Source organism: Lissotriton vulgaris, chromosome 7 (genome assembly GCF_964263255.1).
Source record: "Lissotriton vulgaris chromosome 7, aLisVul1.2, whole genome shotgun sequence".
Taxonomy (NCBI): Eukaryota; Metazoa; Chordata; class Amphibia; order Caudata; family Salamandridae; genus Lissotriton; species Lissotriton vulgaris.
Window position 1 is genome coordinate 324,166,007 of NC_141695.1, and position 23,257 is coordinate 324,189,263.

At 47.7% G+C, this 23,257-nt stretch overlaps 1 protein-coding gene across 4 annotated transcripts in view; it reads left to right on the forward strand.

The window, feature by feature from the left end:
- LOC147701483 (AP-2 complex subunit alpha-1) overlaps positions 1-23,257 on the forward strand; it is a 323,652-nt gene that overhangs the window by 47,535 nt on the left and 252,860 nt on the right. For all 4 annotated transcript variants that reach the window (XR_015297469.1, XM_086930156.1, XM_086930157.1 and 1 more), the window contains exon 2: positions 6,915-6,983. Coding sequence is in view for 3 of the 4 variants with exons in the window: in XM_086930156.1 (XP_086786282.1) it covers positions 6,915-6,983 (69 nt within the window). In the remaining variant the exon portion in view is untranslated. The remainder of the gene's footprint in view (positions 1-6,914; positions 6,984-23,257) is intronic.

Below are 23,257 nucleotides of genomic sequence, written 5' to 3' on the forward strand. Positions count from 1 at the left end.
TTTGTGAGTGCAGATTCAGAGTGCATAGTGTGAGTGAAGAGTGAATTTGTGAGTGCAGAGTGCAGATTCAGAGTGCAGAGTGTGAGTGAAGAGTGAATTTGTGAGTGCAGAGTGCAGATTCAGAGTGCAGAGTGTGAGTGCAGAGTGTAGATTGTGAGTGCAGATTATGAGTGTAGAGTGCAGGGTGCAAATTCAGAGTGACTGAGTGCAGAGTGACTGCAGAGTGATAGTGACTGCGGAGTGACAGTGACTGCAGTGTATGAGTGTGTAGAGTGAACACATGGATAAAACGCATTGCCATTTACAATGCCATTACCTCTAACTCAAAAAAATCCGAGACCTATTGCATTTCCAATGCTTGTTTTATAGAGCTTGAATGTCATTTCTTGGAGGCAGATGCTTTCAATATTTCCTTAATACCTATCTCTAAAGTGGCTTTTACTTGCAGTGCATACGATTTTGGCTCTACCGCTTTTGAAAAATCTCTCATAAAGCAACTGATTTGTCTTACTGTAAACATTTTATATACTAACCCTTCCATGCCAAATAGTTGCTAAGAAGTAAGTATAGCCGTTTATTAATTATTAATTAATAGTAGGAAGACCCTGTGAGTTTCTGTCTCTATCCTGGCTGGCCTAAGGCAATAGCTGGACAAAAGAAACTCTGTTGGAACCATCCTATCTGACTTATCTGCAGCCTTTATATGGTTGACTATGGCATTGTGGTTGCAGTAGTGGCTGGTGATCCCTGAAAGTGGTGGTTACACTTCCCACAGGTTCGCCTCATTGTTTTCAAAATTTGACTTTGGTGCCCTCACACACAAATGTACCCATCTCACTGGAAAGCTCACTTGCATACACTTACCCTTTCGCAATCAGTGACCCTCACTCACAACTACTGGTGCACAGGGCTCAGATTTGAACTCTTGAGGTACATGTGTTATCCTTTAATAGTGCAGCAGGTGCAGTCACACCACGGCATGTGTGTCCTGTTGCGACTGCATCTGCTGCACAATTGTTACAGGCACTTTTTATCACTCCCACTTCCTCTCACAATCTCCCCTTGCTCACTCACTGTTTTACTAACCCCCTCACCTATTCATATTTCCTCTACTTCATTGAGTCTCGCTCTATCGCTCATTTACTCTTTTAAACACACGAAACTAACACAGACTCCCACTCAATCCCAGTTTTTCTCAATCGCTCACAAACACACTTTCACTCATGCATGCACAGAGAAACAACACTGGATTTTTTCCCCTTTACTTTCTCCCTTTGCTGGCAACTCAGATGCTCCATGGTAGCCTCAAAGCAGGAATCCAGTGCTGGGCATTGGAACCAGCAAGCCATGATTCCTAACGAGGATCAGACAGAGAAGAAGGGTCAGGTTTAAGAGGAAGACTCAATTCAAATCCTCTCCTAACTTCTTCTTAGGACTGGAATCTGAGCCCTATCAGAAGTTGGGACAGTGCGGAGGATCCTGCCTTTGCAGCTCTGTGTGCCTCCTCATTAGCCTCAGGGATGCTCTGATGTGTGCCATGTCAGGCCCAGTTTAGTAGATATACTGTGCTGCCTGAGTCACGTTCAATATCTCTACTAAATAAAAAGTATTGTGCCTGTGTGAGGGGACTATCATTAGGAGCCTCTGGAGTGGCCGGAAGGGCTCACCTATGCATTGGAGAGTTCATGTAAACACAAAAGTTGTGTTTGCTTGAATACTGCTAAATTAAATGATTACACTTGTAATAATTTAATTTAGCAGACTTTGTTCCATTGAGTTATGAAGTACCTAAAGGTTTGACTTCATTATCCCTGTTTTTAGGTCAAGCCTATGGCAGCGTGCATACGCTGCATAGGAAATCAACCTCTTGGAATCACTTCCGCTTCAGTAGAAGATCGTGCATGTGGTGCTCACACGCCATTGGCCTTTTCGTCTGGCTTTAGCATGCAATTGGCCAAAGGCGTGTGGATGTCCAAGCTTCTTGTGAAATCATCACTCCCAGAGCATTTTGCTCTTGGGAGCCAGCAGCGCGCGCAGGGGCCATCTGATTTTAATCAGCGTGGCTGCGCTTGTCTGTTTATACAGTTGGGTGGGAAGGCTCTCCTAACGCTCAGCTGCTCGAGTGTTAAAATGCCTGTAAATCTTGTTTTTCCTGTGGCCTCGACGCATTAGCCACTCCGACTGAAGAAAGTGCGGCGGTGCCACTGCCCGGCATTTCAATGGAAATTGTCTCCTGTGCAGACGATATGCGGTCGACGCACTCCCTCAACTAATCACTATTAAATTAGTTTCACTATATTTAAATGCCGGCACTTAATGCACTATATCCATATGCATGAAATTGCCTTGGCTAATACGGACTTATGTTGTATACAAACAGCGTAAAAGCGTTGTTCTTTTGATGCAGGAAATGGACATTATACTAGCGCTTCCTTCTTATTAGACCAGTGCACAACTATGTACTTCAAACATGAACCAATCCCTGTTAGATAGCATTCTGTTCTCTCATGCGCGAGGTCTCCACAGATGGGCAGCCGCGTGAATACGCCTCTGTGCGGACCAGCCGCATAGAGATGCCTCTCTCAGGCCACAATGGTGAGAAGGAATCCACACCGGTCCCCTGGCCTCTCTGAAGGGCAGCAGACTTCCGAGCCTCCCTCGAACACCTTTGAATAGACACCAGGAGCACAGGCAGCCCTTGGCAGAGGCTGCGTCCTAACCACCCACTGCTGCTTGTTGACCCAACATGCCTGTTGCAGCCTACCCTGACAAAGGCAGGACATGAGGTTTCTTGGAAGCCAAGGGCCCTTACAAGGGCTGGGGCTGATGGGACAAACTAGTAACACAGATGCGCAGTCACATGACACAGAACAAGATCTAGCATGAACCTCTGAACGTCATATATAAAGGGGCTAGGAAGACTTCGCCCCTCCCCCTTTACCTGTTTGGCATGGGATGTGTAACCCAGCAGGGGCTGTCTGAGGAACACGTTTGTTCATTTACTAATGTCTGGTTTTGGGTTAATTCAGTTAAAGAGCTGTGGGCGGCCTTTCTTGAATGACACGCATGTAACTGCATGAGAAAGGGAGTGTCTGTTGTCTCACTGAATTTAAGGCCTGTTTGACCAGCGCCCTCAAAATCCTCATGGAATCTCTCTGGCCCCATATTCCCACCCCTCGCGACTTCAGAAGCAAGACGAAGTGTTCCCCTGAATGTAAATAGTTCTAAACTGCATTTATACGTGGGGGTATCGCGGCCAGCTTTTCTCCACACAGGTTCCTGCTTTGGTCTCGGAAAGTAAACCCTTAGTTGGAGAGACTTGGATTCCCCTTTCTCTGCGAAAAAGATGGATTACCGAGGTGTTTAAGTCTTTCTTTTCTGCCTGTCCTCCATCTCGCTGTTCTCACACTCCCTCCCTCGGTGCAGCAGAGTAGGGGCAGGCCTGGGCTTTTTGGTCGTAGAAGGTATGCACTACTAGAACGGCTTTATTTCACTGGTGTGTCTATTTGTACAAACAGTGAGCGCCAAGTGCGCGCCTTGTAATATATTAGCTCTGCCGGAACATCAGGGCGCCGTCGTCAGAATGATTTTACACTCGGAGGCATAGAATTACGACAGTGAGGAAAAGGTTTCTTTCTAAAAACAGCCCCCAAAATACTATGAAACTGTGCAGCTGAGGCAGGCTTCCGTCTAGTAGTTCCTCCTGAATTCTAATCTCAGCTCCGCTACTGTGATACAGTGCGATCCTGCACAAGTCAGGTCATATAATTCATACATCTGCCAAAATGTAGAAACGAATGGCAACGCACCTCATTTCAATATTATTCTCTTTAGAAAAAGATTAAACATTGTCTCAAATATAGCGCTATATAAAAAGTATTGCCACATCATATCATATAGGCGCTGAAAATAGTTTCCATTCACGGAAACATTAAGGGTGCAATCCCTATGGGTCTAGTTGGCAAAGCAGAGCCCCCTCGGAGAGGCACACCTCCAAACTTCATCGTCAACCTTCCTTTCTGCACCTGTTGAGTAAAGATGTTTTGCTCAGTCAAGCAAACCCCTGCCCGCTCTCAAGCAACATAAGACACTTCCATGCAAGTTGAAAAATGTTTATTTCCAGCTGTTCGCCCAGACCACCCACAAAAAAAGACACTAGGGGACAAGTCTAGACACACAAACACTCGAGTAACATAACTGTGACATGTAGCAGGAGGCAGGGGTGTCTGAAATATTAAACATGTGAAAGCAAACAGCCAAAATATAACATTGTTGTTCTCTTCCAGGTATGATGCCAATGACAGTCTGTGGGTAGTGCCAACTAAACTCAGAGTAACAGTGTTCAAGGAATGTTACCTCCTCTGCCACCAGAACCAACGCCTTTCATTTTTTTTTAACTTCGATTGCCTTTTTGCTGTTATTATTTTTAAAGAGTGCTCTGTAAATAAATGAAAGTAATGTAACTGGCCAAAGGAAGGCACAAGCTTACACAGCGCAAGATCCCCATGTCCCTGCCCCCTCCCCTCCTTAGAATTCGATACCCATGACCTCGGAAACATTTGTTTAACTTCCTTTCTTGTCACCTTTTTGGAATTATGGACAGCCTTTCCTTGATTTTCAGAAGCCAAAAGTTTAGAGGTCTGTGTGGAGAGGACTCAACCAATGAGTACATTTCTGACTCTCAGTTCCGAAAATGCACTTCCAAATCCAGGCTTCCCCTCTTAACTGCATTGTGATATTCTGGGCAAATGAATTTAATACACCATTAATCTGTTTAAAGCGCTTAAAAATCGGCTAAATGGCTGCATAAATAACTGGACATTGCATATAAGAAAATATACTGCTAGAACTGACCAGGAAGACCAAGTATACTGAGTATTAAAACAAAACAAACAAGCAGTGGCATAGCCAATAGGTCTCACCTTTGGGACCTTATAAGTGTTTAGTTATCCAGCACAATATTCCTGGTGCAACAACATCAACTGTTGCATGGCAAAACACTTATAAGGTCCCAAAGGCGAGACCTATTTGCTATGCCAATGATTGTTTAATATATCTGTGTTGCCAATGACCCCGTCTGTTGAGTCTAACACGGCAATTAATTTAAGTCTTTGGTTGCAAGTAGTGGCCATCATATTTGTGGACCAGAACTTATTTTTTATCCACAAGTTTTGACCTGGAAAGAGTAAGGCAAAGAGGCAAAGAGTAAGGAGCAAAGAGAAAGGCAAAGAGTAAGGAGAAAGAAAGAAAACAAGGAAAAGACTTTTAGAAAAATAGAAGTCAAGTGAGATAGCTGGAATGAAAAATAAATCAAAAAGTAAGGAAAGTGACAAGGTAGTGGAAGAAAGAGGCATAAGGTGGAATCTAGATAAGATAGCTTTGATACATGGCAACCCTGGCGTGTCGTAGTGCTGGTGGCAGACTCATAAGAAAAACTTAGGTGCGAGTGCTTATTTTTATTTATTTATTTATGAAAGAGTAAGCATTGGTTTTATGGATTAGAATTATACAGGTCTCCTGACAATAAATTGTTTCTTACCATCAGCAATGCTAGTAACTTATGGAAGAGTACAAACAAGTTGAAACTAAACCCATCAACCAAAGTGCTAGGGGTTGGCCACAAAATTGCCCTTTACAGGCTGTCTCTCTCACCACCTGACCTTGGTTAATGACCCTCTGCCTGTATACAAGATCAATCGGCACCCATGCCTGAAAGCCCAGGAAGCAGCTGTCATAAAGGCCCATTTTTCACTTGTCGATTTGCAGTCTGCTTCCACACCCTATATAGTCTGACTCTGTTAGCACTGTTGTTGTTCTTAACTTTTCAAATGTAGACTATGCACATTCTGTCTGTACATCTCGTATCAGATCTTCAGTGACTGCAGAGCTTTTTGGAATGTTCCCTGTTGAGCCTTAAGACCATAGTTCTTGTAGGACCTGCACAGGCACCTCACACGCTACATTAGATTCGTTTATGCCATAGCTGACTTCAACATCCTTTGCTTTGTCCATCAGGTATTTTATAACAGAAGAAGCATAATGGTGATGTCTGGGGTGCTTGCATATTTTTGTGCTACTGACAGTTGCTTGGGGCAGAATTCTAGTCTATCTTTGTTTTTCCCACTACGCCACTCTTGGCAGGGACCAGTCATATGCAAATCAGACCTGGCCAAGTCCTCTGTTGATGGGAACACAAGCTTTGTTTGGCGTCATCAATGAGATGAAGTATAACCACCCACATTTGTGTATGCCTCTTGCATTTAGAGCATCACTCTGAATCAAAAAGGTAATTGGTGGAATGCTTGCAGATTTCTCTGCCACTGCCAGTTGCATGGTCCGCATTCTAGACGTTTGTTTTTTTGTTGCCAACTTGCACTCTATATGAGAACCATCCACGTGCAAATCCTATTTGGCCCTACTTCCGGGGGAATAGTCTAACCAGATGTCTTTAGTGACAGGTGTAGATATTGTGCCTAACAATAGTGGGATGCAATAATGCAGTCACGTTAATTAAATCAATTTTGTGAGAACTCCCCAGGCAAGGAATTATTCAGTTGCATTTGCAAATCTGTGAAGAGTATCGTATCTTCTTTCTAGACACTGTAATATATCCTAATCCTGGCTATTTCAAAGTTTGCAATGCTTCTCTCCACTTTTAACTTGTGCTTTGATTTCCATTGAACCAGATTTAGACAATTTCACTTTAATTGTGCATCAAGGATCCTTTGGTAGAAATGGAAGGCATAATTTATTACATTTGTTTTATATGTATTTTATTCTAGGACTTAGGTTCAGAGTTTTATTCGATAATGTCTGTGTCAAGAGATGTCAGATCATGACATATGTACATTTCTTTTTGGATTTGATAAGAACATAATTGAAGTGCTTCACTGTTATTATTTAATGTCATTTAGGTAAAAGCAAAGAAGCCGAAATTAAGAGGATCAATAAGGAGCTGGCGAACATTCGATCTAAATTTAAGGGTAAGTCTCTAAATTGTGCAACGTATCCTCTTTTCTCCTCTACATTTCACTACATTTACAGATTTCTTTTTTCTTAGAGCCTACAATATGCAGTGGAAATTCAAGCCGTTTTCCACACAATTTAGACTTGTTTGCTGGAATAGCTCCCTCTCCTGTTTATTTCCCTTCTCTATAATGATGACATTTTAAGGTGTTCTGTGTGGAAAGATAATAAATGATATAGAAAAAAAATCAAATACTGACTGTATGCATATTGTTCCCAGAATCACCTGCTCTGTATGTACTTCACCATCAGGAATATGACCATACTGCATCGTAATGAAACTCCTTATTTCAGTCGATTGATTGGTAATGTTTGCTGTGCCCTGCGTTGTTACATCTTGTGTCTATCTGTTATATTACCGCTTGTGGTAATTAAGATAATATACCTGCTTTTTTTTAGCTCTTGTAATTGAGTTTGTTAGAATGTTTCCAGTAGGGCAAACCCTCCGTGATACTGGTAATCCATCGGTAGTTTGATTCTTCCTTGCCTGCTTTGCTTTGAGTAATCTGAAACCGGTTATTCCAGGTACCTTCCAGTTATCTTGTATGGAAGTTCATACCTTGCTTAACTCCGTCTTTCAAGTGACTTAACCCAAATTACATCTGAATACAAAATACTTGTGACCGTCCCAATTTTCATGTGAAAGCCCAGCCAATGTGCAACTTTGCATATGTTGCATATTTTTTTAATACGTTTTTCAAGAACTATTTAAACTTCCCATCCCCTTAGTGAGAAGTAAAAAAAAGAAAAACTAACGTCAGAATGTTTGAGATCTGAAATTTGATTCAACATTGTTTATACCCAACCATCAGTAGGAGACTCATTCAGTGACAGTTCCAATCTGGATAATCTGTCTATTCTTCTTTAGGTGTTTTTGTCGTTAGATTTTAACATCAGCAGCATCTAGTTCAGATCATCAAACACATTTCCAGGTACTTGCAAGTCTTTAGCTTTCAACTCTGGTGGGAGATGACCCAGAGGAGATACACCAGGTTTGGGTGTAGAACCTGTTTTTTTTTATGCGTCCTTGTAGCATTATTGTTAGATGTGTCTGCTTAAAAAGTGACTTGTCCAGTCTTTTTTGTAGTGATCTTGAGCCTCTAGTAGCTTGATGTACCTTTTCCTGCTTTTCATGTAGAAAGCTTCTCAAAGTAAAGTGCATAGCAGTTACCTGATCGGGAGTAAATCCCTGTTTCTCTGCAACACATATACTGAAGACAGAGTAGGAGAGTGGCTTCAGGATCTCTGTTGAAAAAACATTGTGAAATTGGAGCCTCTTTTTGGTCTACACGATCTCTGAAAAGCACAGTATCAAACTAGATCTGCTTAAAAACAGGCGCATACAGGATTTTAGCAAAAGAGGTAGATTCTCAGACTTTTTCTGAAGAGGAAGTTTGCCAGAGATTTGTCGAATTGGATTTTGAAGAGCAGTGTATACTTTTTGGCAGCCAGCCCTCAATGCAGTATTTGCTAAATGTTGGATTTTTAAGCATGAACCAAGAGCTAGATCTTAAAAATTCCACAGGATATAGGAAGGATAAGATCAGACCACCAAATGACCATACTTTTCTGAATCTTCCAGCGTGGAATGCTTCATCTCCTCCAACCTGGTGGAGCGCACTCCACTGATCTCTGCCTTATTCCCATCAAGGTTTTAAAAGTTCATAACAATGCATTCCTGAACAGCTGAGAGATAATCTTCTACTTGTCAGATGCTAACTGAAGAGAAATGGTCCAATATCCAGTAACCGTTTTTTGTCATCATGTGAGAGTGCCTTGAAACCAAATATCTACATCAGCACCCTACAATGGTTGAACATAATAGTTGAATAGAGTAGATGAGAGTGCCCTTTCCTGTGGAATACCACAACTCAATTGCATCTCATTAGATTGAAAGAGAGGGCAAGCTACCACCTGTGTATTTTTTCTAAGAAAAGATCTAAGCCATACCAGGACAAATCAGGTCGGCCTCCTAAAGCATTGTGTTGCTCTTACCGCCCAGCGGCCCAGTTGTGTCTTGGTCCTTTTGGCTACTTTTGGTCCCACCCGAGGGAGACTTTTGGCCGCTTTGACTGCACCAGCACCCCGCATTGCTCCCGCCTGAAATGTGGACCGTGCACTGCCCGGACTACATCACCCATAGGGCAGCACGGTCTCGCGTGAGGCGGGGAGCTTCCTGTTCCGACCGTGGGCCATATATTCCATCGTGGACTCCCGCGGCGCGTGACACCCTCCTACAGCGTTGTGTTGCACTTACCGCCCAGCTGCCCAGTTGTTTCTTGGTCCTTTTGGCTACTTTTGGTCCTACCCGAGGGAGACATTTGGCCGCTTTGACTGCACCAGCACCCCACATTGCTCCCGCCTGAAACGCGGACCGTGCGCTGCCCGGACTACATCACCCATAGGGCAGCGCTGTCTCGCGTGAGGCGGGGAGCTTCCTGTTCTGACCTTGGGCCATATATTCCATCGTGAGGTCCCGCGGGACGCGGGCGAAGCCCGGGACAAGGGCAGGGCCGTCTAAGGCCGAAGGAGGCTGGGCTGGCCCACCCCTCTTGAATCCCGTATATATAAGTATTTATAGACTCTTACTGGGCACGTTTTGCTTCTTTATGTGTTGATATCTCTGCTAATTATATTCTAAGGCGAGCTGTTCACTATTAAAAACCAGGGCGCATCTGAACTAAGAGGAAAGAGGTCACTGATTGAGATCCTTGTTTAAGGTTACCATTGTTTGTCGATTCTTTAATAAGGTACTGGGGGAGAATAGGAGAAAGGGAGTATATTGCACTGTTTATATAAGTTATTGAGTGTAGACCAGTGAAGTATTTCCTTTTTGCATATTTGGGAGCTCAATTATAGTATATCACTATGAGCAAACAAAAATCTATAGCAGCGACTTTGAATAATTTTATTATAAGAGCAGAGTCGCTTATAACCCATGAAATTACCCTTGCAGAAAGGAGACTATCCCTAGATCCATCTAAACTCCCAACATACAAGGAACCTGGTAATCCAAATCCATCTGACAAGTTGCAAACACAGAGGAGTAATTGTACTATACTTACCTCTCCCACTTTAGACAGCCCTGTGGCAGATTACACTCTTAATGTCGATGTCCAATCAGAGGTGGCGTCACCAACATCATCCATAGCTACAAGGCTTCGAGGGCTAAGACAGTCAAGTCAAGTCAAGTCAAGATTTATATAGCGCGCTACATACCCATAGGGTCTCAAGGCGCTTGAGGAAGGGGGGGGGAATTACTTGTCGAATATCCAAGTTTTAAGTTGCTTTCTGAATGCTAGGTGGTTCTGAGTAAGGCGGAGGTGAGTGGGAAGAGAGTTCCAGGTTTTAGCTGCCAGGTAGGAGAAGGATCTACCTCCCATGGTTGCTTTGTTGATGCGAGGTACAGTGGCAAGGGCTTGGTTGGAGGATCGTAGCTGACGGGAGGGGGTGTAGAAGGACAGTCGTGTGTTGAGGCATTCGGGTCCAAGTTCGTAAAGTGCTTTGTGTGCGTGGGTTAAGAGGCGGAAAGTAATCCTCTTATTTACGGGGAGCCAGTGGAGGTTTTTCAGGTGACCAGAGATGTGTTCTTTACGCGGGATGTCTAGTATGAGCCTGGCTGAAGCGTTCTGGATGCGTTGGAGTTTTTTCTGGAGTTTTTCGGAGGTACCGGCGTATAGGGTGTTTCCATAGTCCAGGCGGCTCGTGACCAGTGCGTGGGTGACCGTTTTTCTAGTTTCGGTGGGGATCCAGCGAAATGTTTTTTTGAGCATGCGAAGAATGTTGAAGCAAGATGATGAGACGGCGTTGACTTGTCTGGTCATCGAGAGTGAGGAGTCCAGAATGACGCCCAGGTTCCGTGCGTGGTCCGTCGGGATGGGTGCTTTTCCAAGGGCCTCTGGCCACCAAGAGTTATCCCAGGCGGAGGGGGAGGTGCCTAAGATGAGGACTTCTGTTTTGTCTGAGTTAAGTTTCAGACGGCTGTACTTCATCCACTCGGCAACTTCTTTCATTCCTTCGTGTAAGTTGTTTTTGGCGGTGTTAGGGTCTTTGGTGAGTGAGAGGATCAGTTGGGTGTCGTCAGCGTAGGAGATGATGTTGAGATTGTGTTGGCGAGCGATGGTTGCAAGGGGGCTCATGTACACGTTGAAGAGGGTGGGGCTGAGTGACGATCCTTGCGGCACGCCGCAGATGACTTCCGAGGCCTCTGACTTGAATGGAGGGAGCCGGACTCTCTGAGTTCTTCCGGTGAGGAACGAGGTGATCCATTCCAGTGCTTTTCCTTGGATTCCAATGTTTCTGAGGCGCTGTAGCAGGGTGCTATGGCAGACTGTTTCGAAGGCTGCGGAGAGGTCAAGGAGGATGAGGGCGACTGTGTCTCCATTGTCCAACAGAGTTCGGATGTCGTCTGTTGCTGCGATGAGTGCGGTTTCAGTGCTGTGTTTGGCTCGGAATTCGGACTGTGAGGGGTCGAGGGATTTGTTGCTTTCTAGGAAGGTGGCAAGCTGGTTGTTGACAGCTTTCTCGATGACTTTGGCCGGGAAAGGAAGAAGCGAGATGGGGCGGTAGTTTTTGAGTTCGGTGGGGTCAGCTGTGGGTTTTTTCAGAAGGGCGCTGAGTTCTGCGTGTTTCCAGCTTTCCGGGAAGGTGGCGGAGTTGAGGGAGCAGTTGATGACGTCTCGGAGGTGTGGAGCTATGATGGAGTCTGCTTTGTTGAAGATGTGGTGAGGGCATGGGTCAGTTGGGGATCCTGAGTGGATGGAGTTCATCAGGCGGATGGTGTCCTCAGTGGAGATTGGGTTCCAGTCGTTAAGGATGTTCAAGGGGTGTGAAGGTCCTGCAGTAGGTTGAGTGGGTTGGTCTCCGGGTCGGTTGTCGAAGCTGTTGTGGATGTCTGCGATTTTGTTGTGGAAGAAGGAAGCTAGGGAGTCGCAGAGGGCTTGGGAGGGGGTGATGTCGTTGGAGTTGGCTGATGGGTTGGTAAATTCTTTGACGATGTTGAATAATTCCTTGCTGTTGTGGGCGTTGTTATCTAGTCGGTCTTTGAAAGCGGCTTTCTTGGCAGACCGGATTAGTTGGTGGTGTATGCGGGTGGCGTTTTTGAAGGCGTCCTTGGTGCTGGTGTTTGGGTCTTTTTTCCAGGCCTTCTCGAGGGAGCGACAGAGTTTCTTGGATTTCTTAAGATCATCGTTGAACCAGGAGGCGTGTTTGCTGCCTAGTTTGATTTGACGTTTTTTCAACGGTGCTAGGATGTCGGCGCTGTTGGATAGCCATTGGGTGAAGTTAATGGCTGCTTGGTCGGGGTTTGAAGAGTGGACAGGAGGATATAGAAGGAGCGATGAGGAGATCTGGTCGATGGTGAGTTTGTTCCAATTTCTACGCAGGGTGGGTTGGGGGTGGTTGTGGATTGTGGTCTTATTGTAGATAAAGTGAACGCATCTGTGGTCCGTCCAATGAGGAGCTGTGGTGTGGCTGAATGAGACATGTTTGCTGGAGGTGAAGATAGGGTCGAGTGTGTGACCTGCAATGTGGGTGGGGGAAGTGACAAGTTGTTTGAGTCCGAGGTTGGCGAGGTTGTCCAGAAGGGTGGTGGCGCTGTTGTCATTGCTCTTTTCCAGGTGAAAATTGAGGTCTCCCAATAGGATGTAGTCCTCGGAGGGGAGGGCGTGTGGGGTGATAAAGTCAGCGATGTCGTCATTGAATTGTGCACGGGGTCCCAGGGGCCGGTAGAGGAGGGTGCCTCTGAGTGTGGTCTTGGGGTCGTTGTGGATCTGGAAGTGAAGGTGCTCGGCGCTGGCAAGGTTGACGTCTGAGCTGGTTGAGATGCGAATGGAATTCTTATGGACGATGGCAATGCCTCCTCCTGTGTGCTTGACGCGGTCCTTACGGATGATCTTGTATCCTTCAGGGATGGCAATGGTGATGTCTGGGGCTGAGGAGGCGTTCATCCATGTTTCTGTTAGGAAGGCGACGTCCGGTGAGATGGTGTCTAGTAGATTCCAGAGGTCGATGGCGTGTCTGTGGACTGAGCGGGTGTTGAGCAGGATGCAATGTAGGTGGTTGGTGTCAGGTCTCTGTACGGCGTTGGTGGATGAGGAGTTGGTTTTGGTGCCGTCGAACTTGCAGGAGTAGCATGAGAAGGGTCCATGGGTGTGTCCAGGGGCGGCTTGGACGCAGTTGGGGGAGCGGCCGGGAGTTAAGGGCTAGGAGGGAGGTGGCATCATAAGTAATGCGGGAGGGGTTGGAGGGACGGGGGCCAGGGGGTATGGCGCTGGGCGCGGTCCAGGCGCGGACGGGCGTAGACGGGCTTACCATTGGCGCACCTTCGGCGCGGCCGTAGCGCGTGGACGCTGCGCGTTGGGACATCTGACATTAATGGATAGTGGAGGGGGCGGAGCGGGGGAGGGGCAGCTGGGAGGCGGGAGGTGGGCTCTAGGTGCTGGTCAGGCACAACAATCAAAATGGTGGGGGGAACGAAATACAGCCTGGGCGAGGTTGGGGTGGATGAGAGGAGAGACGCTGAGGGCAGGGGCACCGGCGCTACGTAGAGTTAGAAAAGTGAGTCTGAGCGCTGGCTGACAATCGATGTTAAAATGCCGAGGTGCAATAAAAAATAAAACCAAGATTACATCTCAAGGGAAACAGAATACTAATAAAAATGGGGAATCAGGATGGGTAGGTGGTTCTAAGAAAGGGCATATGGATTTGGCAGAATGTATGAGGCCTTTAAATAGATCCTTTGGAACCCAAACTGACACTGATGTCTCTTCGTACTCTAATAGAGCAGATGGTATGGGTGAGACACTATACCATGCCATAAAACGCAGACATTTTTAAAACCACCCTAGAATCTGTCCAGGCGAAAATAAATGACTGTTTTAGTGCTAGAATGAAGGATCTAGACAATAAAATTACTGCTATAAATCAGAAGTATCTAAATGAGATATTATGCTCGGGAAAGAGATAGATAATATTGAAGAAGGAGCCAAATTACTTTTAGAGTGTAGGAATACCTATCACGGAAATTAAGATATGTGCAATGAAGGGAACAGTTCAGATCAACTAAGAATAGATCAAATGAATGGCACTGAAGATCTGGAAGGTACAGCCCAACCCCTAAGAAAAGATGTATCCCAGAGCAAGAACATTTGTTCAGGGGAGAGAGGAGGAGACCAAATTACAAAAAGATTAGAGCATCCTGTTAATAGTAACATAAGGGCAGTAGTACCTAGTGTTGACTTAACTGACCAGATTCCCAATCAGGATAATTTAAATCTACCACGAGCTGTATGCCCGTATGTTTTCTTACTAGCTGGTGTGCCAGCTTTAAGGAGGAATCAAACTGGAACATGGATAAACCTCAGAAATAAGGTTGTGGACTGGCTCCAAAGGTTTAAAAGATTCAGTTCATATAAAATGAATGAAGTCATAATGGTGCGGAGGGTAGGGTGGGTTGGGACCATAGCAAAAATATTGAAGGCGACTGTATAGTCTTTAATTTTAGGCGTCCACATATGGTCCGTAATTTATTAAGAACACATAAGGCGACTCAGACACAGAATACTAATATCCATGCTCTCCCCTTAGGGTATTTTTATAGACAGGATGGGGAAGTAACTTGTAGGAATCGTGATAGTTCCTTCCCTCTTCATATTTCCAACAGATTCCAAGAATTATCCTCCTTGGAAGCTGTTGATTGACTGGATCCACTAATACCTTTGGGTGATGGAAAAAAGTTTGTACCAACAGTAATAGAAAAAAAAGGGAAGGGGGCAAAAGTTGAGTTGGTTACTGCACCCCAAATTAATGTGATGATAGTTCAGGGGTAGATACGGCCAGGGCTTGGTTAGTGACTGGAAAAATTGTGCAGAACATGTGTGATGATGTAGCACTACTAGGGGAAAACATATGTTCAAGTGATATTTTGAAAGATGATTCCCCCATATTTACGAGTAGTAGTAACTGCCTAGGAATAAAAATTATTTCATGGAACATAGCGGGGCTTAGAAAAAATTTAATTGATCCAGAATCGAACGAGTACATCGAAACAAGTGATATTTGTCTCTTGCAGGAGACTTGGATGTTAAATGCCCCACATAGAGTGGGTTATAGAACATTCAATGTTGATGCAGCTCCCTCTGTAAGAGGTAGGTCTTCGGGGGGGCTTGTAATTTAGGTAAAAGTAACCCTTGAGATTAAAATAACTATGTTAAATATCAACTCCTTGGATATACTGGGTTTAAGAATGGTTACAAAGGAAGGAAGGGTCCTATATTTATTAAATGTGTATAACAGACCAGGCCCACCATCAAAAGAGTCACCAACATTAGAAAAGTTGGATACATTTTTAAATTGTCTGGATGAGAAACCAAGTATAATATTAGGTGACAACTTGAATTGCAGCTATGAGCCAATTATAGGGCTAGGAGATATTTTTGACGATGAAGATAGTGCAAACAATATCCCTATGCTATATAATGGTAACCCAGTCCCTTGCACTGTATTGGCAATTCAAATTATGAGATTGACAGTTAATCATGGACTGAAAGCATGTAATGGAAGACTTCCCTCAGATTTACAAAAAGCCTCCACTTTTTTTAGGAATAATTGTCAAATCAATCAATCAATCAGCAAATTTGTAGAGCGTGCTACTCACCCGCTAGGGTCTCAAGGCGCTAGGGTGAAGGGGGAGTCGCTACTGCTCGAACAGCCAGGTCTTGAGTTGTTTCCTGAAGGAGAAATGATCCTGGGTCAGCCGTAGGTGGGTGGGGAGGGAGTTCCATGTCTTGGCCGCCAGGTAGGAGAAAGATCTTCCTCCGGCGGTGGATATGCGAATTCGTGGGACGGTGGCGAGGGCGAGGCTGGCGGATCGGAGCTGGCGAGTGGGTGTGTAGAATGCGAGGTAGCTGTTGAGGTATTTGGGGCCCATGTCGTGGAGAGCCTTGTGTGCGTGGGTGAGGAGCCTGAACGTGATCCTCTTGTTGACAGGGAGCCAGTGCAGGCCCTTCAGATGGGCAGAGATGTGGCTGTGACGAGGGATGTCCAGGAGGAGTCGTGCAGAAGCGTTCTGTATGCGCTGGAGTCTTTTCTGGAGTTTGGCTGTGGTTCCAGCGTAGAGGGTGTTCCCGTAGTCCAGCCGGCTGGTGACGAGGGCCTGGGTGACCGTCTTCCTGGTTTCGGTGGGGATCCACCGGAAGATCTTTCGGAGCATGCGCAGGGTATTAAAGCAGGATGACGAGACGGCGTTGACTTGCTTGGACATCGTGCGGGAGGAGTCCAGAATGAAGCCCAGGTTGCGAGCATGGTCCGTCGGCTTGGGGGTGGTGCCCAGGGCAGGGGGCCACCAGGAGTCGTCCTAGGCCGAGGGAGATGGTCCGAGTTCAGTTTCAGATGGCTGAGCTTCATCCACTCTACGAAGTCCTTCATTCCTTCCTGGAGGCTGGCTCTGGCGGGGTCGTTGGTGAGGGAGAGGATCAGCTGGGTGTCGTCGGTGTAGGAGATGATATTAAGGTTGAGTTGCCCCAGTTTTGGAACTTTCATAGATTCCCATGCTTTGTATCATTCCCCGTCGTCGGAATGGGAGCCTCGGTAAATAAAAAATACCATAGTAGTAAGCACAAAGTGAAAAAATAGGCCTAGGCCTCATCTCATTTTGTAGCTTATCCAACTCTTTTTGTAAAAGAGACCAAATTCTTGCAATAGTCAATCAGAGCAGCCTCACCCCACAGAACCTTCCTTAGAGAGCCTCAGAGCCTTAGATTTTCTACTGCACGTTGTGCCTGTTTTTTCGTCATGTCTGACAAAGAGAAGAAATCACTTTTTAGAGCCTGTGCTACCTGCTCAAAAAAGAGGTTGTTTGTTGAAGACAAACACGAAGACTGTATATACTGCTTGTACCCGGACCATAAGGCCACTGAGTGCAAGATTTGCAGGACCTTCTCCACTAAGACCTTGAGGGACAGAGGAGGCCGCCTGCTGACTTGGTTGCAAAAGATGAAGGATCACAAGGAGGTTCTGTCTTCGGACAGTGAGGGCTCTTCTTCTGCTGTGCCATCAAGAAGATCAAGGAAGATGGGTAGGTCTTCCCCTTCAACATCTAATGAGCCCCATGTGAAGGCCTTGCCTGGGACCTCTGATAGGCCTGCTTCCCTAAAATCTCCTCACCACGTTGAAAAGGAGAGGCATGGACAGCCTGAGGAGTTGCAACCTACAAAGAAGGCTAAGAAAATCGTCTCTGTGACTTCACCAACTTCAGAGAAAGAAAGAGGGATGAAAAAGCCTTCGTATTCGCCTCAGGACATTGCTTTAGACAAGAAACAGCGTCCGTCGACGGTGAAAACTACAGGTACGTCGACGATTCCTGTCAAGAAAGACTTGTCTCTGAAAATGGCCTCGTCGACGGGCTCGTCGACGATGGCCACGTTGACGGCATCTACACCGTCGTTGATGTTTAAGACGCCTGATTCCTGTTCGTCCTCGACGAAGCTGACATTTTCTACGTCGACGACGATGACGACGAGAGTAGCGTCGACAGCAATGACGACGACGAGAACAACGTCGACGACTACGGCAGCTGCCATGATTCTGACGACGAGCTCGTCGACGACGCCGTCAACGATCCAACCATCGTCGACGAAAGCCATCTCACCGTCGACGACTCAGCCTTCGACGACGAGCACAGTCTGTTCGTCGGCGAAACAGTCGACGAAGATTCAACTGTCGACGACGTTCCCGTCGACGACGTCGTCGACGACTGGGAAAATCTGCATTTCTCAAAGGAAGAGACGTATAACTCCAAAAGTGACATCTCCACGGTGGGTTACGCCATTGCCTCCTTCATTACTGCTTGATGATGACTCTAAGGAGGACAATGACAGCACTTATGGGCCAGCTTATATCCCATCTGACTTGCAAGTCAAATTACAGGAGGTCAGTTCTGAGGAAGGCGAGACGGAGCAACACCACTATGCTCCGCAAGACTGTTGTGACCAGCAAGAGAGGCCTTGCATGCATGATCATTCGCAGAGATCTCCACGAAGGTCTCAACAGGAGATGGTAGCGATGCTGTCCTCACTCATCTCAGACCTGCAAATAATGTTGCAGGACTATCGGAGGCGGTTTCCTGCTCAACAGGAGGTTCAACACGTACGTCCCTCAACACCTCTACCTCCAGTACCGCAAGCAGTGGCGGACGCCTCTTTGCCCTTAAGGGTGCATGACCCAGAGCCCGTAGAACATCCTCAGGAGGTGGTTGCCACTCGGGATGATGATGATGATGCCTCATCAGATGCGGATCAGCAGGGGGGCCCTGACCAAGATCGGAATGGGGACTGGAATCAGGATGGCCTTCAAGATCCAGATGTAACAGGGCCTGATACCGCAAACTCTCCTCCAGCAGATATTGGAGGTTTTCACAACCTCATGGAACTAGCGTCTAAGAGATTTGGTCTTCCCATTACCACAGTTCAATCTGACTGTTTTTTGTACAACTTCAAAGAACCATTCCGGAAGTCAGTTCGTTCGATCCCCATCATTGAGCATGTTTGGTCAGAGGGAATAAAGGCTATGCAAAATCCAGCCACGGTCCTCCCAGTGCTTGCCAGACTGGAGAAAAAATATAAGGCGCCGGAGGGCAGCCCCGCATGTCTTTCAGGTCAACCAAAACCGGACTCTGTTATCTCCCAGGCAGCACAGAGTAAGTCCAAGAATCCATCAACACCGCTAACGACACCACCTGATAAAGAGGGGAGGCGTCTGGATAAAGTAGGAAAAAGATTCTCCACAATGGCTAGTCTCCTCGTTAGGGCGGCTAATGCTCTGGCGATTCTGGGGAGATATGATCGCCAGATGTGGTGTGCCCTATCCCCGTTTGTGGAAGAACTTCACGATGGGTCTAAGGACAAGGTCAGGAAAATCTTGATGGAAGGTGAGCGCGCCTCTTCGGAGGTAATCAACTGCGCTATGGATATAGCAACGACGGCCTTTCGAGCGCTAGCAGGCTCGGCTGTTTTGAGACGCCAGGGCTGGCTGCGAGCCACGTGGTTTAGACAAGAAGTACAGAACAAAATTCTGGACCTACCTTATGACGGAGAGATGTTATTCGGTAAACTCATGGATGACGCCCTACAAGGCATAAAGAAGGATACTGACACGGCTAAATCCTTGGGAACATTACAATACAGCAAAGTTCCTTTTAAGGGTGCAAGAGGAAGAAGTTTCTCATCCTACAGAGGCGGCAATCAGCAACGCTACTCTTCCTACTCTCAACCCGGTCAGTCATACAAACCCCAATATTCGCAGAGGCAGGGTCTGTCGGGATCTTTCTCTCGTCCGCCGCCGAGAGGACGTCAGGGGCAACAGAGGAGAGACAATTCTAAGAGACAATTGCGGCCATGTGGCTCTTTCTACTGTTCCTGTTCCCTCGTTAACACCAGTGGGGGGGCAGGATTGCCCATTGCCTAAACAGCTGGAAGGTCATAACATCAGACCAGTGCGTCCTGAACATCATCAAAAGAGGACACACGGAGTTTCAAAATCTTCCTCCAACGAGAGCTCCAGACGCCATTACACCTAAACATCTAGGACTTCATTGTCTCGAAGCCCACCAACGCTTCATCAAGGGGGCAATAGAGCCTGTACCTCACTCCCAGAAGGTGAAAAGGTTCTGTTCCAGGCTCTTCCTGGTTCGCAAAACGAAGGAGAAGTGGCGTCCGATTTTAGATCTACGGGAGCTCAACACTTATCTCATCAAGTTGTCTTTCAGGATGGTCACCCTTCAGGACATTCTCCGTCTTCTCAATCCAGGGGACTACATGGCAACCCTAGACTTGGAGGATACATATTTCCATGTGCCTATCCATCCAGCTCACAGGCAATATCTTCGATTCACAGTAGGCAAGAGCCATTTTCAATTCAGAGTACTACCTTTTGGTCTCCGGTCCGCACCGAGGATCTTTACAAAGGTACTAGCTCCTGTGGCAGCTTTTCTCAGGAAGCAGTCTTTCGAAGTCTTCCCATATCTGAACGATTGGCTAGTAAAGGCTCCTTCGTTCCAAGAAGCGTCCAGGGCAGTCACGAGCTGCAGTCAACTGTTCGAGCAGTTGGGCCTTCGGCTCAACAAGGAGAAATCGATTTTGCGCCCCTCCAAAACAGCGAAGTATTTGGGTGCTATCCTGGACACGGATTGCTGCAGGGCTTTCCCTTCAGAAGAGCGCCAGACCAAACTGATTCTCTTAGCTCGCCTCATGCAAACAAGGAAGTCTCTGTCAGTTCGCCAATACAAATCGCTTCTCGGATCGATATCATCCTGCATACCATTGATACCGCACTGCAGGCTTCGAATGCGTCCACTGCAGGAACAGCTGGACAAGCGATGGCGTCAGGTGACAGGCTCCTTCGACGACAAAATCGTGATCACACCGGGAATGCGGAAATCAAGCAGCTGGTGGTTGCTAAAAGAGAATCTTTCAGGAGGTTTGCCATTCCAACTTCCACCATCTCCCATGGTGTTGATAACAGATGCTTCCATGGAGGGGTGGGGAGCGGTCCTCCAAGAACTGAAAGTCAGTGGTCATTGGAGCACAGTCCAAGGCAAGTTCCACATCAATCTGCTGGAACTTATGGCCATCCATCTAGCCTAACAGGTTTTCCTTCCAAGGATCCGCAACCGTTCAGTGCTGGTTCGTACAGACAACACCACGGCCATGCACTACATAAACAAGCAGGGCGGGACGAGATCCTGCACCCTTTCGAAGGAAGCACAGAAACTTTGGAATTGGGTGATCCAACACAATATCACTCTTTCAGCGGAACATCTTGCGGGCACACTCAATGCCACAGCGGACGCTTTGAGTCGCCAAAAGACTATCAGCCACGAATGGGAATTGGATCAGACCATTCTAGAGGAACTGTTTTCACGTTGGGGGACCCCAACCATCGATCCCACTCCTCAGAACGCCGAATGCCAGTGCTACGCAAGCAGGGATCACAATCAGGGATCCTTGGGGAATGCGCTTTTGATAGCCTGGTACGGCGCATTTGTTTACGCCTTTCCACCAATTCCGCTGATCCCGAGATTGATCCGCAAGCTCAAGGCGGAGCCGTGCAGAATGATTTTGATTGCACCAGCATGGCCAGGCAGTTTTGGTACACAGAACTTCTTCTTCTCTCTCAAGATCAACCAATTCTCCTGCGGCCTGTTCCATCACTATTAACAATGGCTCACAGGCAGGTTCTGCATCAATCAATCAATCAATCACAGACATTTATAGAGCGCGCTACATACCCGTGGGGTCTCAAGGCGCTGGGGGGGGGGGGGGGTGCCGCTACTGCTCGAACAGCCAGGTCTTCAGCTTCTTCCTGAAGGAGAGGTGGTCTTGGGTCAGGCGCAGGTCGGTCGGGAGGGAGTTCCAGGTCTTGGCGGCCAGGTAGGAGAAGGACCTTCCTCCTGTAGTCGCTCTTCGGATGCGGGGGACGTCGGCGAGGGCGTGGTTGGCTGATCGGAGGTGGCGTTTGGGAGCGTAGAAGTTGACTCGGCTGTTGAGGTAGCTCGGGCCTTGGTCGTGTAGGGCTTTGTGTGCGTGGGTGAGGAGGCGGAAGGTGATTCTTTTGTTGACGGGGAGCCAGTGAAGGTCTCTCAGATGTCCGGAGATGTGGCTGGATCGTGGGATGTCGAGGATGAGTCTGGCTGAGGCGTTCTGGATCCGCTGGAGTCTCTTCTGGAGCTTGGCGGTGGTACCGGCGTAGAGGGCGTTGCCGTAGTCCAGTCGGCTGGTGACGAGGGCCTGGGTGACGGTCTTCCTGGTCTCGGTGGGGATCCACCAGAAGATCTTTCGTAGCATGCGGAGGATGTTGAAGCATGCCGATGAGACGTTGTTGACTTGCCTGGTCATGGAGAGGGAGGAGTCCAGGATGAAGCCCAGGTTGCGTGCATGGTCTGTCGGTTTGGGTGCGGTGCCCAGGGCGGGAGGCCACCAGGAGTCGTCCCAGGCGGAGGGTGAGGAGCCCAGGATGAGGACCTCCGTCTTGTCCGAGTTCAGTTTCAGGCGGCTGGTCGTCATCCACTCGGCTACCTCTTTCATCCCTTCGTGCAGGTTGGCCCTGGCGGCGGCGGGGTCGTTGGTCAGGGAGAGGATCAGCTGGGTGTCGTCGGCGTAGGAGATTATGTTGAGGTTGTGCTGGCGTGCGATGGCCGCGAGGGGGCTCATGTAGACGTTGAAGAGGGTGGGGCTCAGAGAGGATCCTTGAGGGACGCCGCAGATGACTTCGGTGGCCTCTGACTTGTACGGTGATAGACGGACTCTCTGTGTTCTTCCGTCGAGGAAGGAGATGATCTATTCCAGCGCCTTGTCCTGGATTCCGACATTGCTGAGGCGCTGTGCTAGGGTGCGGTGGCAGACAGTGTCGAAAGCCGCGGAGAGGTCTAGGAGGATGAGGGCCGCTGTTTCTCCGTTGTCCATCAGGGCTCGGATGTCATCGGTGGCGGCGATGAGGGCGGTCTCGGTGCTGTGATTGGCTCGGAAGCCGGACTGCGAGGGGTCGAGGGATCCATTCGTCTCGAGGAAGGCGGCCATCTGCTTGTTGACGGTCTTCTCGATGACTTTGGCTGGAAACGGGAGGAGCGAGATGGGGCGGTAGTTCTTGAGTTCGGTGGGGTCCGCTGTGGGTTTCTTGAGAAGAGCGCTGAGTTCGGCGTGCTTCCAGCTCTCAGGGAAGGTGGCGGTGTCGAAGGATGTGTTGATGATGTCTCGCAGGTGGGGTGCGATGACAGCGTCAGCCTTGTTGAAGATGTGGTGAGGGCAGGGGTCAGTCGGTGATCCGGAGTGGATGGAGTTCATCGTGCGGATGGTGTCTTCGGTGCTGATCGGGGTCCAGGCGTGGAGGGTGGTGGTGGGGGGTGGTTGTTCGGTCTTGGTGTTCGTTGGTTGGTTGTTGAAGCTGTTGTGTATGTCTGCGATCTTGTTGTGGAAGTATGAAGCGAGGGAGTTGCAGAGGTCTTGCGATGGGGTGATGTCGTTGTTTCCTGCGCTGGGGTTGGAGAGCTCTTTCACGATGTTGAAGAGTTCCTTGCAGTTGTGTGCGTTGTTGTCCAACCTGTCCTTGAACGCAGTTTTCTTGGCGGCGCGGATCAGCTGGTGGTGCTTCCGGGTGGCCAGCTTGAAGGTGGTCCTGTTGTCTGGTGTAGGATCCCTTTTCCAGACTTTCTCGAGGGCTCGGCAGTTCTTTTTGGAGC